The following is a 17,674-nucleotide window of genomic DNA, read 5'->3' as shown; positions in this document are numbered from 1 at the left end:
AAAATGTGTAAACGTGGGCTCCATGCATGTACTTTATGGTTAACTTGCTAATGCATGTTGTTGGATGAGAGATCTTTTTATTTCGGCAGAATTTATTGGTTCGTCAATGGAGCATGTGGTTTAAAAATGCTTTTTTTTTCTGTTAATTAATACATTTATTAATAACCTTCTGTTCTGCCTTTGCATTCTTTCTTTGTTTTTATCAGGAAATGGTAATGAAGGACTATCAAAATTTCAAGTTTCAGCAACCCTATCAACAGGCTATGTACTACTGCTCATTAATACTAGAGGACCATACATGGCCTTGGATGGAACAACTTGAATTTTCACCTCGACTTAATGTGGAAGACCTTGCAAAATTTGCTCCTTGGTATAAGGGTGTTACATAACCGGTTTATCATATGTTTGTTCCCTCTCCATCTCAGTCATATTTTTATTGCTTCTAGTTATACTTGCTTTCTAAATATTATCATTCTTTTATTTTATTTTATTTATTTCTTGCATAGGAAACATTGAAAACGAGGAAGCAGAATCAATGATTCAGCATGTTGAAGATATTTTCTTTCAGGGTTCAAACCCTACATGCCCAACCACTGTTTCCATCCCAGCATCTAACAAATAGAGTGGTCAAACTTGAAAGGGGCATGAATTACTTCTACTCTAAGGAAGGCTTTAATCCAAGTGATGAGAATTCTGCCTTATTACACTATATTCAGGTAATTGAGTTTATCTGGAGAACATAAGATTTTTAATGACCCTATCTGGAATGCATTTTCATTCAGCAATCATTTTATCATCCCTGATGACAATGATGTTCACAAAATTTTTAATGCAGGCAAAATGCCCAAAAGTAACCGATAAATACCATTTTCATGAGAAAATATTTGCTGCAAAATAATTGGGGCTTTAGTTTGGACAGCTATTACCATGTCCTGAAATAGAAAATCTTGTATGTTTCTTTGTTGTTGGCTCTTATTGCGGTGCCAAACTTCATGAACAATTGTTTTTGTACATGTGAATACAAGCTTAGATTTTGAAAGGAACATAATTGCGTTGAATAAACAAATACATGTTTGTATTGTATGGAAACAACATTGATATTCCTCAGAGCATTGCAGGATTGTACGGATGATAATATGCTTTAAGGCTATCATCGAAAAAAGACTTTTGGCTTGCTTCTGCTGATTCTGAGATATAGTTGCCCATGAAACATATGTTGGGGAAATTGAGGGTCTTTGCATTCAGCAGTCACTATAATATTGGGCCAGACAGTGGTAGTTTTATTTAAGTGCCCTGGCCCCCATAAAAAATGGAAAACCTTTTTCTTTTGTTTCTGTTTTAGTGTGTGTTTCTGTTTCTTGCTTGTTGTGGGTGAGATTGTGCTCCATTTTGATTATCTGGTCTTTATTTAGTTCCGATGTTAATCACATTTGAGTGGTTAGGTTAATCGGGATGATTTTATACTGAATGTGAAACTTCAGCTTTTTGCTCTTATTGCAAAGCAACCTGCCGTCCATCAACTTAGATCTGTAGAGCAACTGGGGTACATTACTGTCCTCATGCAGAGGTATGAAAGAAACTATGTCCCTTAAATTTTTTCTTGGATTGTCTGCCAAATTTTTATGGTCTTTAATTGTCTCTCATTAGGAATGATTCTGGAATCCGTGGAGTGCAGTTCATTATCCAGTCTACAGTAAAGGTGAATAGCACGGTTCTTTCTTTTGTATATATTTGTTGCCTTGTTGCTTCAACTTAAAAGGACGGTCTCTCTTGACAGGATCTGGAACATATCGATTTGAAAGTTGAAATGTTCCTCACAATGTTTGAGAGTAAATTATATGAGATGACAAATGGTGAATTTAAAGTAAGATGGAGTGTGGACTTTATTTTTAACCTGCATGACAGTCTATGGTAATATGTGAGATTGTTTTAGAGAGCATCAGTAGCTTCGGTAGATAATTCCATCTTTGTTAGATAAATTATTTGGTTCTTCTGCAACAAAGTTTCATGTAACATACCATTATAATTTAACTTTGGTCTCTAGGGGTATTTTGTCACGTGGCATCCACATGACATCCACGTGTAGTTTTTACAAAATATTTCAAACTTTTATTTAACAAATGACATACATATAATAAAATTATACTAATTTGATATCATATAGGTGAGTTAACAATATAAGAATTTGGATTAAAATATTTTAAAGTTCAAAAAGCAAAAATTATACATTTTATTTTTTTAGATATCAATTTATACATTTTCTCAAAGTTCAAGTACCAAAAATTTTTTAAAAGCTTGATGCAGATTGCATGTGCATGATTTTTGAGTCATGTGTACGATTGTATGCATCTGTGGCTGGACTTAATTGATTTTGTCGTCTAATAGTAAATTGCCAACCTGTTAAACAGAGCAACGTAAATGCATTGATTGATATGAAGCTCGAGAAGCACAAGAATTTAAGGGAAGAATCTAGATTTTACTGGTGAGAGATTATTGACGGGACGCTCAAGTTTGATCGGAGAGAAGCTGAGGTATGTAGATCAATCCAAAATTTCTAATTATGGAAGGGAAATTCATTTAAGTTTTTACTCTGCTAAATGAAACTCATCTACGTTTCATTTTGACTATGTAATACTCCATTTTAGTGTAATTATTCGTCTACGATGATTGTTTTAATTTAATCAGACTAGTTTATTTCATTAAATAGTTTATTTTTACTATCTTTATTCTAACAGGTTGCAGCATTAAGACAGCTTACACAACAAGAATTGATAGAATTTTTCAATGAAAATATAAATTTTGGAGCAACTCGAAAGAAGACACTTAGTGTGCGAGTGTACGGGAACCAACATTTTTCCGAATACAACTCAGAGAAAAGTGAACCAGTTCGGCCAAGCACCATCCAGATTGATGATATCTTCTGTTTTAGAAGATCACAGCCTCTTCACGGTTCATTCAAATGATGATTGGTCATATGAAGCTGTAGGTCAGAAGAGGTGCGCAGAAAAAACAGAGTTCAAGCTCATCCCTGGGTGCTGATGTACAAATTTAGTCAAGCTTGCCATGGAAACAAACCGAATAAAGGTCTATGGTCACTGGCAAAGCTTCTTACAGCGAGTTTTCATGGATCATAGATTGAGGTTTTGTTCTATATTGTTGAAAAACAGAAAATCCCCCCATGAATGATATCTATTGTATCAGTGATTTGTATATTAAACAAATAATAAACCTCTGGCTTGGAATTCATTGATATTTGTCATGATTTGAGTCTTGAATCTGACTCTGACTGGTACAGCCGCTCTCAGGCCTGAGATCATGGTGGTGGCCTTCAGGAGGAAGGTAGCAGAAGACTGCAGTTTGTGGGTAATAGGAATGGAACCTGGCTGCTATTCTCATTCTCATCCCTGCATCAAACAACCTTTATCAAAGAGAGAAAACAAAAGAAGAACAAAGTTATCAATGAACTGAAAGTTTCTGAAAAGCAAGTGGGCTTTTAGTATAATTTATGTTGAATTTACCTGGAAGGTGGAGTGGGGAGAAGAAGAGCTGAAGTCACTGTTCGTTCGTTCCTAAGGAGATGGAAACTGGAAAGGAAGCCATGTTTGGCAGTTGGCGGGGCTCTTTGTTTTGTCGCAAATCGTTGATTTCCAGTTTCATTAACTGTGTTGTTTCTGTAATGAGGGAACAGTAGGGGGTAAATTTATGAGTTGGTCACTTAACTATCACCAAATTCCTAAATTGATCACTGAATTTTAATGTATCTCAATAAGTTCACTGATATTTATTAAAGGTACCAAATGTACTTATTACGAGTGTAAATTTTTTTCAATGAAAATATAAAAGTGTCTTCTTTTTATAATCATATATTATATATAATATTATATTATAACATATACAAAAATTTGATAAAATTTATTTACGTCTAATTGTATATGTATAATTTATTTTAATGATACATAAAATAAATTTAAATATATAATTAGATAAATTTTCTTAAGGTTTACATGTATACTCTATCTAAATGATAAATAAGATAATTTTTAATTTAATTATTTATCAAATAATTTTAATCAATTATTTAATTTTTAAAATTTTTAAATTTCAAAGTTAAGGTTATCCAAATCTTTCAATATAAATAAATATTATCCTAAATTTAAGAAAAATAAAATAAAATTTATAATTCAAACTTACTTGTATATTTCAAAATTCAATTATAATTTTTAAAGTTAAATCGTTAAATCTTAAAAACTATATAATTCATATACCATCAAAATCATACAATCTAAATCAATAGTTTTATAAATTTAATATAAAACGTAATCTTATAAATTTAAATTAATTAGAATTTATGGTTGACATTTTTGGTTTATCGATTTTCTTATCTCTTTTTTATGATTTAAAATAAAAATATCTTATTTCAATTTAAATCGCACACATATCTTAATTTAAAATTATACAAATATTTTTTTATCTTGATAAAAAATACAAATTATCACTAAATAATTAAAAATTAGGAGATAAATAAACAAATCATACAAAAATAAATGACAGCAATTGAGATGTATCATTGTAAAAGATAGTGGCAAATTATGCTAAAAGCGAATTAGGTGTCAAAAATGCAGAAGAAAACAATAACACTCATGATTTTCAAAGGTAAAAATATGTGAATAACTATTAACTTTAATTTATTATTTTTTGTGTTACATGTTTTTATTTCTTGCTTTCTTCTTTTTTCTCTATTTTTTGTTTTTATTATTATTCAAGTTAATTATCCTATAAATCTTGATTGCTTTGAAATTTTCTTTTAATCTATTGTAGGTGTCTATTTGATTTATTATGTCTCTTAGGAATTTTTATTTTTGTATGTACAAGCTTTTTTTATATTATTACTTGCACATTATATAATAGTGCGTTCATAATAACTAATCGATAAATTAAAGATAATAAGTTTGTCTGCATAGATTTGTTTAATTCTTTTCAATATCTGTAATTTTTTTATTTGATTATCTTTGAAAGTGAATTTGAGATTATAATGAAATTTTATTTTTTCAAATAAAAAGAATATGAATTTTCTTTCTTGTTATTTTCCAATTTGCTTTACGTATTGTAAAGGTTTATTTTAATATAATTCTTTTATAATTTACATTCTATTTGTATATTTTTGTTTTAATCAATTACTTTGTTAGAAATTAATTAAACTATTTAATTATCACAATGATATCTTTATCAAAATCATTGCTTTAACTTTCATTGCTCAACGTTACTATTTCAAAATTATAAGTGAAATAAACTATATGTTAAAAAATTATTTTGAATCAAGCCTCCGCGATTTAATTTTTTTATCTTTATATATATGATTATATTTTCTTATTTGTACTTCTCAATTGTGATAGTTATATAGGACTGTAAAATTAAATAAATTATATACTAAAAGGTTTTTAAAGAAAGCAAAGGATAATATAAATTTGGTTATAAAATATAAGATAATAAAAAAAAATTAAGAGTATACGGTTTGAACTTTTATTTAAGTTTCAGTATATATATTAATTATTATAACTTCTTAAATTGCATGATTTTCAATATCATTTTAAAAAGTTATAAATGAAAATAATTAAAAAAAATAAAGATATTTAATAAATTAAAAATAAATAAAATCAAATCTATTTTTATCTTGCTGCAAAAAAACTTTAAAAATAAATATATCAATTTATAATTATCAAATCTCTTATTTAATATGTTCTTTAATTAAGTTGTAATTAATAAATTTTTTTTAGTATTTCATTTAACTATATTGAATATCGTATTTAATGTTTAATATTTTTCTCTATATTAATCCTAAATTGGTAAGTCATGAATCAACAATTTTTTTATTTTTTGAACAAATAATTTTAAAAAAATATTTATTTATTATGTTTTTATTATTTTATATTAAATAAAAATTGGACAATGAAAATAAAAGAAAATATATAGCTTTTTTAATTACTACTTTTATTACTATCTTTTTTTAATATTTTATTTTTTAATTAATATTTATATCAATTTATAATTATCCTCAAAATATGTAGTAAATTAAATAAATAGATAAAAAAATTATTCGTGTATAACACGTACATCATACGAGTCAAAACTAATTAAAAATATATAACTGTTAAAGGTGTACTAAGAATTTGGTCATATGCATTATTAATTCAGTGTAGTATTTAACGGTTTTTATAATCTTGATTTAGTGTTTATACTTTTTTTATTTTTGTTAACAAAAGAAGAATTTGGCCATGTGGATAATAGCTACAGCATCATCATCAAGGAACAGAAGAAAAAGAATTTGATTGATAAACAATTGAGATAGTGAAGTTTAGGAAACTAATTGCATTTTAATTTTTTTTATTTCTAATCTTGTTTCTTGTTGCTCTTAAATTTTTTTTTCTACCATGTACTATGAACTGGTTTGTGGATTTACAATTTCTCTTTTTCACCAGGTACTGTGCACTTATTTGTGGATTTACAATCAGAGACATGAAAGATTTGTCAAAGGAAGTCACGACTATATTTGCCATGTTTCGAGTAATACACATCAATGAATTTGATTGCATGAATTTAATGACATGCATTAGACAATTAAAAAAAAACAATTTTCATTTTCTCCGATATATAATTTGCTGCTAATAATAAAATAAAAGCTAGAAATCAAGAAGTTATTTTTTTCAATACATAGAATTCCCTAATTAACCGAGACTTGGGTAGTGTAATTTTAATTGGATTCAAACTCAATGTATTATAAAGTTTAACCTAATTTATCTCTTTTTAACTTTCCCCTAAAATATTTAAAAAAAAAAAAAAAAAAAACCTTTTTCCTCAAGCAGCTGTTTATATAAATATATAAATATATATTTATACTATTAATTTTGCTAATATACTCTCTCACTTGCCGCCCTTTTTTCTGCCACATGACGCAATCACATTGCTTTTTTTTTCTTTACTTTTTCTTTTTCTTTTTAGTTTTTATTCAGATTTTTTTTATTTTTGAAAAGTTTATAAATATATTCTTAAATTCTTTATTTTTAATGGGGCCCACTTTATTAAAAACTTTTTCTTTATTAAAAAATTCATCATTAGATAATTTTTACTTTTTTTTTTAATTTTTTATTCAGATTTTTTTATTTTTAAAAATTTTATAAATATATTCTTAAATTCTTTATTTTAATGGGGCCCACTTTATTAAAAACTTTTTCTTTATTAAAAAATTCGTCATTAGATAATTTTTTCTGTACGAATTTTAACTCGATATCATGACATTCTTTTTTTGTTTTAAATTTTTTTTAATTTTTTAAAAACTTTTTATTACTTTTTAAATATTTAATAATTTTTTCTTTTTTAAATTTTTTAAAATTGGACTTATCTTATATCAATCTTGTTGTTCATTTTTTTCTTTTTTTTTTACGTTTTCCTTTTTAAAAAATAATTATTTTTTTAAATTATAAAAAATATATGTTTGTAAAGATTGTATTTTAATGTCTAGGATACCTTTCTACCAAACTTTTTTTTCCTTTTTTTTTCTTTTTTTAAATAAAAAAAGTGATTAAGAATTTTTTTTAACATACTTGAATGATTTGCTGTCCATGGTCCCTCGCCCCCCCCCCCCTTTTTTTTGGCTATCGCAAGTTATTTTCTAAATTTTAATTTTTTTCCATTTTTTGTTTTTTTATTTCTTTAGTTTTATTTAAAATTATTTAATAAATACTTTTAAAATTAAAAAAATTAGATATTTTTTAAATATATATATTTTTTATATTTGAGAACCACTTATATCTTTTTTTTTCTTTTTCCTTTTTCACCTTTTTTAACTTTTTCCATATTTAAATTTTTAAAAAATATTTAATAAAAATTTTTGGGTTTAACTTTTTTTGTAAAATCTACTTAATAGAAATTGCATGTGACATATTTGTTTTTCTCTTTTTTTCTTTTATCCTAATTGACCAAAATTATTATAATACTTTTATTACCATAATTACAAAAATACCCCTAATATTATTTTTGTTAAAATTATTATAATATCTTCTAACCATAATTATAAAAAAAAATTATTTTTTTATTGTTTCATATAATGCCTCTCCTATTATAATTATATATATACCTCTCATATTATAATTGATTGAAATTACTAAATATTCTCTAAGCATAATTACAAAAATATTACTTTTATTACTTCATAATTACGCAATAAATTTTAACATCTATACAATAATATGAAATTTATTTCTTTATAAATGATTATAATACCCTTTTAATTACTTGATAATTGAATTACATGTATCTGAATTGATTGTAATACCCCTCTTTCTATGATTAATTAAAATTACTATAATACTCCTCTTAGCATAATTATTAAAATACTCCCCTTACCATAATTGATCAAATTTACTATAATGGCCCAATAACCATAATTATAAAAATACCCTCCTACCATCATTGCCTAAAATTATTATAATGTCCTCTCTTACTATAATTACAAAAAAATCCCTCATTATAATTTACAAAAATTATTATAATACCTTCTAACCATAATTATGAAATTATCTTCTTACCATAATAAGGAAAATACCTTTCATATTATAATTGTATTAAATTACTATAATACATTCTAACCATAATTACAAATAAAATCCATTTTGGTTACTTCATATAATGGCTCTACTACAATAATTATGAAAATACTATTCATATTATAATTAGTCGAAATTACTTTCTAAGCATAATTACAAAAATATCCTTATGATTACTTCATAATTACGTATTAAATTTTAATATCCTGATAATTCTATGAAATAGAGTTATTTCTAGTGCTTTATAGATTGATTTTTGCTTAGGTTTTAGCAAAATAATATTCTTTTTTATTCCTAATGTGTTCAATTTTTTGTTTTATAGGAAATCTTGAAGGAAAGAATGAATCTTAGTAAATCTTGTAGATTCTTGATGCATAATATGAAATCTTAGAATGTTTTTGTGATGTTCTTGATTTTCTTGAAAATCTTGAAATTAAAGAATGGAAAATATATTTGAGAATGGTTTTGTGGAGTTTAAAAGAGTTGGATTTATGCAATCTTGAAGAAAAATGAAAAAAATTCATATAATATTCAAGTTAGGTAATTTGGGTAATGAATGAGAGCAGAATTATAATTTCAAGTGAATACAAGTTTATGGTAACTTATGTAGATGCATATGCATAGGATTACGAATGGACAATGTGAAATAATAAGATGTCAATTTTATTTACTATTTCTATTTGAATTTGGATTTCTTATTTTGAGTAAGATTTGTTATTCTTAATTCTACTTAAAATAGGATTTGTATGAGTTATAAATACTATTCAATATGAAAGGTAAAAGAAGATTTTTTGTTGAAATAAAATTTTGGTTTTCTCTCCAAAATTCAAAACAAGTTTTGTATGCAATTTACGAGTTTAAGATCAAGACATTTAAAGATGATTTTTAGAAAGTGAGTACACCTTGACCGAATCTACATTCTTGATATGCAAGATTTGATTTTTTGTTTATTTTATGTATTCTTGAAGTTGCTACCTAATGATTATAATCTAAAAGACAAAGATTGATTTATAAGAATACTTTTTAAAAAGTTTTACTTGCATGTAACTTCAAGAAACCTTCTCGATTAAAGAACTTCATTCCAACAGAAAGTGAGTGCTGTCAATTCAAGATCAAGCTTGATTGAACCTAGGGTTTTTTGAGCTTATAAATACCTTGTATATATAAATAATACTTTGCAAACAGAAACTTTCCCCTTAAGCGGCTATATATATAAATAATACTTTGCAAATAAATAATTTAATTTAATTTCTCCAAAGCAAGAGATTATCAATTATCTTTTTTGCTCTCCGTGATCTGATTTGTTGGTTCGTTCACTTTTGAACAAGGGAGGAAACCCGTCAAGCATATGTTTGTAAAAGGGCAACATGTTTAGCCAATGCATTTGGTTAAACTCCATTGATGGTTATGTCAAATATTATTCTCCTATATGTTATCACTTTATACCCATTGATGAAGTGATGATGAGCTTTTTTTGAGCTATAGGGTTTTCAATAAACCCTTTTGTTTTAACCTCATTATTCCTGAGGTTAATCTCTACCACTATCATCCTCGACAGCTCACTGGTAATTAATTTTCTTAATTCTATCCCTAAATTCTTTTGTTTAATTTTTTGTTTGATTAAATTGATTAACTCATATATGTATGATTAAATTGAGTGATTATATATTTTTCATATGCCTTCAACTTGAATTTAAAAGTTATTCCACAATCCCAACTATGTTTTTCGCCATGAAAATTCATGTTTTATTTCATACCATAATTAATGTCAATTTTCTTATTTACAAGTGCATATTTTGTCCGGCCAGAATAATAATAATAATAATAATAATAATAATAATAATAGTGACTCCAAATTACTTACTAATTAGTAATTAATTTTTATAGACCCCAAAGGTTGATCATATAATTGTCAAGTATTTCATTGTTAGGTTAGTGGTTTAGTTCTTCTAATTGCATGCATGGTCAAACATCAACATCCGACTTTTTAATATTATTTCATAATGTTGAAGATAAATTTAATTTCTTGGGTTTTCTTTTTTATTATGATTATGGGATTTAAGATTTTATTTGTTTATGCATGCAGTTATTGTTATCATTAATTCGAATTTTTGTGCTAAATTAATTTGCAAGTAAGGTGTCTGTTTAGTTATTTAAATTCTTGAAAATTTTTTATTTTAATCTCATTTTTTTAAGAATAATATTTTTTGTTACATTTAAAAAAATACAAACACCTCTTATTGAATAAGATATTCAAATAATTTTGAAGTCTTTGTAATTTCAAACATATAATTTTCTTGGATTAATTACTCATTTGGATCCTAAACTATATTATTTTATTACTTTGGTTCTCAAACGATAAATATCTTTAATTATGTAATTGAACTTCTATTTTACAAGATAAATTATTCACAGTCAAAAGACAATTAGAGATTTGAAATTAAGAATTTAAGAATCGGAAATGAGAAAGCAAGGAGGCTTTGTTCATATGAAGCTGTAGGTCAGAAGAGGTGGGGAGAAGAAACAGAGCTCAAGCTCATACCAGGTTGCTGATGTACAAATTTTAGTAAAGTTTGCCATGGAAATAAACAGAATAAAGGTCCAGGGTCACTGGTAAAGCTTCTTAGAGTTAGTTTTCATAGACTGAGGTATTGTTCTACATTGGAGAAAATCAGAAAATCCCTCCATGGATGATATGTATTGTATCATTGATTTGTATATGAAACAAATAATAAACCTCTGGTTTGGAATGCATTGGTAGAGTTGAAGTAGCTTTGTCCTTTTAATTTAGCTCACATCTTCGTCATGCTGCAACCGTTGCCTTCTTAAGCAAGAGTTACAACGGGCTTTAGGAGCTGTTTCATAGTCCAGCAAGTGAGCCCAAGCTTGGCTTCGCCTAACATTTGTTAGGTTAGAAACTAAGCTTAAAATACAAAGGTTGGACCCAAAACCAGATGAGTTAACTTCAGGCAGCCCAATTAACCTAGCAAAGGCAGTCTTAAATGTTAATGTAGCAACCGAGCGGATCGGCTCGCAATTCGTAGAAATTTGAATTTATATTTGATATATTATTAATATATAAATTTTATATATTATTAATGAATAATATGATATTATTTTTTAATAAAATAAATAAAATATTTTTATTTTATTAATAAGTAAATTTTTTAAAATATATTTATTTTTATATATTTATTTTAAATATTAATATTTATTTATTAATGAAATAATATCATTTTATTTATTAATATTGTATAAAATTTATATACTAATAATATATTAAATATAAACTCTTGAAATTTTAGATTATTTTGGTATTGAATTTTTTGAATTTAATATTTAAGTTTATGTCATTTTAAATATAAATTATTAAAATTTAAAATTAATTTAATTTAATTTCGTATTATTTTTTCGAATCATTTTAAAAATTATTTTAAATTTATGCTAAGCTCTAATCATTTCGGTTTGGATGATAATTTTTTTTATCAAAACAAATTTTTCGAATTCAAATTAATATTTATCGACTCTAATCCCACCTAATATAAAACCAAAAATTAGAAAAAAAAAAACAAGGAAATACCAATGGCCGTCACAATTTATAAGCAGGCCTTCACAAGCCTCACATTAAAGCTAGTATTGATGTCATCCATACCAAATCTCTTTCCTTTGCCAACTCAATACTAATTTTTAAAAAGGGTTCGTTGCAACGTTATAAACAAACAGCATCTAATATGTTATATTAGATGGTTTTTATTTTTTATATATGTTTAATTCAAGATAATTATCATACGAATATATAAAATATTATATTTAATTCTATCCACTTACCATACCTAAGGCAAGGGCTAAGAAATATGTACTTCGCAGTTCTCAGTTCTCACCCTCCTCTTTGACTAGCAAAGGCCCAACAGATGTAGCAGAAACCAAAATGCAAGTTACTTCTAGACCAAATAATTTATGTTATTATATCATATTTTAAGATAAATATGATTTTACGTGTGATAAGAATAAATTTAACATAAACATGATATGAAGATTTAAATGAGAATAATTTTAAAAAAATATCATATATTTATTATATGTATTATATATAATACAATATGATTAATACATAACATAATTAAATAATTATATACGAATAATACGATTAAATATAATTAATTAATTTATTCAAATAAAAAAATTATTTAAAAATTAAATATTTATAATTTATTTAAATACTAAAATGATAAAATAAATATAATTATTAATTTTTTTAAATAAATTAAAATAATTTTTAAATTTTTTATTTTATTAATAATATTATATATTAAACGTATCATTACTATTTGATATGAATACGATTAATATTATTTTTTAATTAAAATATAATTAAAATATAAAATATGATTATATTAAATATATATTAATTTTTATATTAATTTTATATTATATTATCATATTATATTTAAAATTATTAAATTTAATTACTCCATAAATTACCCCTACATCGCAGTTAATCAAGAGCTATTATGAAACTAAAAATCAAGTAATGTTCAAGGCAAATGCCCCAATGGGTGGTCCCATTTAACAGCTCCAAATTATCTGCTTATGCCGTCATCAACCAGGAGCTGGCTAACCTTTATCAAATTAAATTCAAGTCTTAGATCAAATGCTCAATCATCCAACCACAAAAAAGAAAAGCTAAAAAATACAAATTATTAGTAGTGTTATATTAAAATAAACAAATGCATGAGAATCACAAAGAAGGGAAAAAAAATAGTAATAAAAATGATTTCCAGAAGAAGACAGGACAACGACCCTCTTCTCTTGTACCTGTCGGCAGCCACAAGAGTGTCTGTCTTGCTGTTTCTTTAAGTCTTTTACAGAACAGAAAACATAATCAAAAACAAAAAACGAGAAAAAAAGATTCAAACAGTTGAAGCAAGCAATTGGCTTCATCTTTAAGAGAAAACAAAATTATAGATTGAAGCTGAGAGTGAGGATCATAAGTGAAGATCTAGCAAGAATTTAGCTTTCAAAAATCTAGGCAAAAGATCAAATGTTGGTCCAAGACCGTGCTGTTCCCAAATCTCCAAAACATCCCCAGATCAGATTCCTTCCTACACTCCAACCAAACAGGTTCACTGAACCCAAAAACCTCGATTTTTCCACATGGGTATCTGACAATTTCTACAGAATCATCACAATCATTGTCCTCATAGCCTCCGTTGCCGCCATTTTCTTCCTCTACACTTCCACCAATACGGCTTCACTCCTTTGCCTCCAATCCCAAACCCAACGCGCCATGGATTCTCTCTCTCTCCCTCAAATCAACTGGAATTCAATCAAACCCATTGCAGACAAGACCTCACCGTACGCTAATTTCAGATCAGAGCAATGGGTCGTTGTCTCCGTTTCGAGCTACCCGTCTGATGCGTTACAAAAGATGGTGAAGATTAAAGGGTGGCAGGTTTTGGCAATTGGGAACTCAAGGACTCCCAGAGATTGGAGCTTAAAAGGTGCCATTTTTTTGTCTTTAGATATGCAAGCTAATTTGGGTTTTCGTGTTGTGAATCATTTGCCTTATGATTCTTATGTTAGAAAAAGTGTTGGTTATTTATTTGCGATTCAACATGGTGCTAAAAAGATCTTTGACGCTGATGATCGGGGCGAAGTAATTGATAATGATTTAGGGAAACATTTTGATGTAGAATTAATAGGGGAAGGAGCTAGGCAAGAAGTTATATTGCAGTATAGTCATGATAATCCTAATAGGACTGTAGTCAACCCTTATATTCACTTCGGTCAACGGTCAGTTTGGCCTAGGGGGTTACCATTGGAAAATGTGGGTGAAATAGGACATGAGGAGTTTTACACTGAGGTTTTTGGTGGGAAACAGTTTATACAGCAAGGGATTTCGAATGGGTTGCCAGATGTTGATTCAGTGTTTTATTTTACCAGGAAGTCGGGTTTGGAAGCCTTTGATATTAGGTTTGATGAGCATGCACCCAAAGTGGCATTGCCACAGGGTATGATGGTGCCATTGAATTCTTTTAATACGATTTGCCATTCATCAGCATTTTGGGCCTTGATGCTCCCTGTTTCTGTTAGTACAATGGCTTCAGACGTATTGAGGGGTTATTGGGGACAGAGGCTTTTGTGGGAGATTGGTGGTTATGTTGCTGTGTATCCACCTACGGTTCATCGGTATGACAGAATTGAGGCATACCCCTTTTCAGAGGAGAAGGATCTTCATGTGAATGTAGGTCGTTTGATCAAATTCTTGGTATCGTGGAGATCAAATAAGCATAGGTTGTTTGAGAAGATAATGGAATTGAGTTATGTTATGGCAGAGGAGGGGTTTTGGACCGAGCAAGACCTCAAGTTTACTGCTGCTTGGCTTCAAGACTTGCTTGCCGTAGGTTATCAGCAGCCAAGGTTGATGACATTGGAATTGGACCGACCTAGGGCAAATATTGGTCATGGGGATCGAAAAGACTTTATCCCTCAGAAATTGCCATCTGTTCATCTAGCAGTGGAGGAAACAGGGACGGTTAGTTCCGAGATTGGGAATTTGATTCGTTGGAGGAAGAATTTTGGAAATGTCGTGCTTATCATGTTCTGTAACGGTCCTGTGGAACGTACTGCCTTGGAATGGAGATTGCTTTATGGGCGGATATTTAAAACTGTGGTTATTTTGTCTGCACAGAAGAATTCAGATCTTGTGGTTGAAGAAGGTCAATTAGATCAAACTTACAAGTAAGTTGCCAGAAGAATCAGTTCTTTCCCATGACATAATACTTTTAATTTATCAGTTTATTTGTCTATCTAGCTTAGAATTTTTATTTTTGAATTTGTTTTACTTTCTTCTCTTTTGCATTTTTTTGGGAGATTAAAGTGATATTCCGGTTTATTAGATAGCTTTTTCTTCCAGCCAGTAGAGCGTAGATTTGCCTGTTTTCTTTCATCCTTATCCATCTACTTCAAAGTACTTTGAAGAGTCCTTGCATAAAATAGATGGAGAATAATTTGAACCTGGGGTTTGCTACCTTTTGATCTGCTGATTCCAGATAGTATCATCAGACATTTTAAAATCTCAAAAATGGCCCTCTTTTCTGATTTTGTCCATCATCCTTGGTAACTCATTCCTTTCTTGTCGGGCCACATCTCTTTTCCTTTAGAAGTACTACCTCTGCTTTCCGTTGCTATATCATACCTAGCCTCCCTCTTCTCACTTTAGTGATGCTTTGCCTGGTAGGAAGAATTAGGTGGAAAACTTTTCATTTTCAATCTTAAGCTGAAGATTCATAATTACTTTCCTATTTGATAGCATAACCATTGGATTATCATTGTTTTCGTCCTCCCTTCTAAGCACAGCCAAAGAGAAAAAAAAAAAAAAAACTAATGTGCATCCATATTATTTTCTGAATAAATTAGTTATGTAAATAATTAATCATCTCCTTGAAGTTATCTTATACTGCAAATGGAGTTTTACTAATTTTAAATGCAACCATAATTGCCTTTTTGTTTTCCTATTTTGTCAATGTGTAAGTTGGGTTTAGTATCAAGTCAATTAAGTTGTTGTGTTCCTTTCTTCTGAATTAAGTCTTCCAAAAGGCAGCAAATTGTTGTTAAATGGTCAATTTATGGTTGATAATCATGGAAATGCTAGCTGTTAAGTGAGATAATGCCAGTTGTACTAGTATTGAGTCATCCTGTAGTCATGTTAAACTAGAATTACTTGTACAGGGTATCTTTCATGTTTACTAATTATCTCTTAACATATTTTATAGGCATCTGCCCAAGATATTTGATCGGTTTTCTAGTGCGGACGGCTATTTATTCCTTGAAGATGATACCATTCTTAATTACTGGAATCTACTACAGGCAGACAAGACTAAGCTATGGATTGCAGATAAGGTGCCTAAACTCTGCCTTCTCTCTTAGCATTTTTTCTGCTGACTCTTGACATGTTCTTTTAAATATTTAAAAGTAGTTGTCAGTAATAATTTTTGTCCATGGGACTTTGGCTTTTATATGTTTCTTTTAATCATTTATAATGATTATAAATTGTTCTAGTACTTCATTGTTTTTTGAAATAGATTTTCTTTTGCCATTTATTTGAAGGAAACAGTTTGAATCACTATATTTGTTTATGCATATAAATAACAACAAAACTTCATGCATTATGATCCTAAGGTATGGAAATTGTTTATCATGAGTCACTGCTGTTATTTTTCTTCTCCATTTGATGGGATTTAGGTATCCATGTCTTGGACTACTGCATCAACCAAAGGAAATTCAGATTGGTATTCAAAGCAAGCGGACATGGTAAAGAAAGTTGTTAGCACAATGCCAGTTCATTTCCAAGTGAATTATAAGGAAGTTGTAAGGAGTGACCAGAGCCTCACAATTTGCAGTTCTGAGATATTCTACATTCCTCGGCACTTTGTAGCAGACTTTGTTGATCTTGTTAATCTAGTTGGCCATCTTGAAATCCATCAAAAAGTTGCCATACCCATGTTCTTTCTGTCAATGGATTCGCCTCAGAATTTCGATTCAGTGCTTAGTACAATGGTGTACAAGCAGGATTTACCCTCTATTAATTCTTCTTCAACACATTATTCTGCACAAGCACCTGCGGTGCATCCATGGAAGGTGTCAAGTGAACAGGAATTCATAAAGCTAATTAGAATAATGGCTGAAGGTGATCCTCTCCTAATGGAGCTAGTTTGAAGGTGACAGGTTTGTTGGACACACGAAAGAACTGTAGTAGAAAGAAACACGTACCACTTTTGTAAGTTGTAACTGTAATACCAAATACGTTTCTTTTTTTTTGTTCCTTAATTTTTTTCAGGGAAAGGGGGTGTTCTTTTTTGTAACTTCTCTGTAGATGATTTACCTTTGTATGATTCATTTACGGATTGGAGATACCCTCCAAAGAGAAAATGCGTTCATCCTGTTCTTTTGGGCTAATGAATATATATATATATGAGAAGCCAAATGTTCATTGCCAATCTTGTTTGCTGATTTTAATGTTCTCATTTCGTTTTCTTGGAATTTTTTTTTTTTTTTTAATTTTCATTTGTGGT

The 17,674-nt window shown here is 28.3% G+C and overlaps 1 protein-coding gene and 1 pseudogene across 2 annotated transcripts in view; both read left to right on the top strand.

The window, feature by feature from the left end:
- The window catches only part of LOC149520229 (insulin-degrading enzyme-like 1, peroxisomal), a 35,004-nt pseudogene extending 31,758 nt beyond the window's left edge, over positions 1–3,246 (top strand). Inside the window, exons 20-26 of the transcript XR_016333586.1 lie at positions 207–378; positions 507–716; positions 1,443–1,567; positions 1,648–1,699; positions 1,778–1,864; positions 2,409–2,531; positions 2,736–3,246. The product of XR_016333586.1 is annotated as an insulin-degrading enzyme-like 1, peroxisomal (transcript). The remainder of the gene's footprint in view (positions 1–206; positions 379–506; positions 717–1,442; positions 1,568–1,647; positions 1,700–1,777; positions 1,865–2,408; positions 2,532–2,735) is intronic.
- A 10,234-nt stretch (positions 3,247–13,480) lies between these two features.
- On the top strand, positions 13,481–17,611 carry LOC111311510 (putative glycosyltransferase STELLO2). The gene is made up of 3 exons (XM_022910939.2): positions 13,481–15,341; positions 16,376–16,502; positions 16,845–17,611. Exons 1-3 carry the CDS (start codon positions 13,642–13,644, stop codon positions 17,316–17,318), a joined length of 2,301 nt encoding a protein of 766 aa, XP_022766674.2. The 5' UTR covers positions 13,481–13,641; the 3' UTR covers positions 17,319–17,611.
- Positions 17,612–17,674: the final 63 nt, after the last annotated feature.

The sequence above is a fragment of the Durio zibethinus genome, chromosome 1 (genome assembly GCF_047325235.1).
Source record: "Durio zibethinus cultivar Kanyao isolate XHJ-2024 chromosome 1, ASM4732523v1, whole genome shotgun sequence".
NCBI classification, from domain to species: Eukaryota; Viridiplantae; Streptophyta; class Magnoliopsida; order Malvales; family Malvaceae; genus Durio; species Durio zibethinus.
This window is presented reverse-complemented; position numbering and strand designations above follow the sequence as displayed.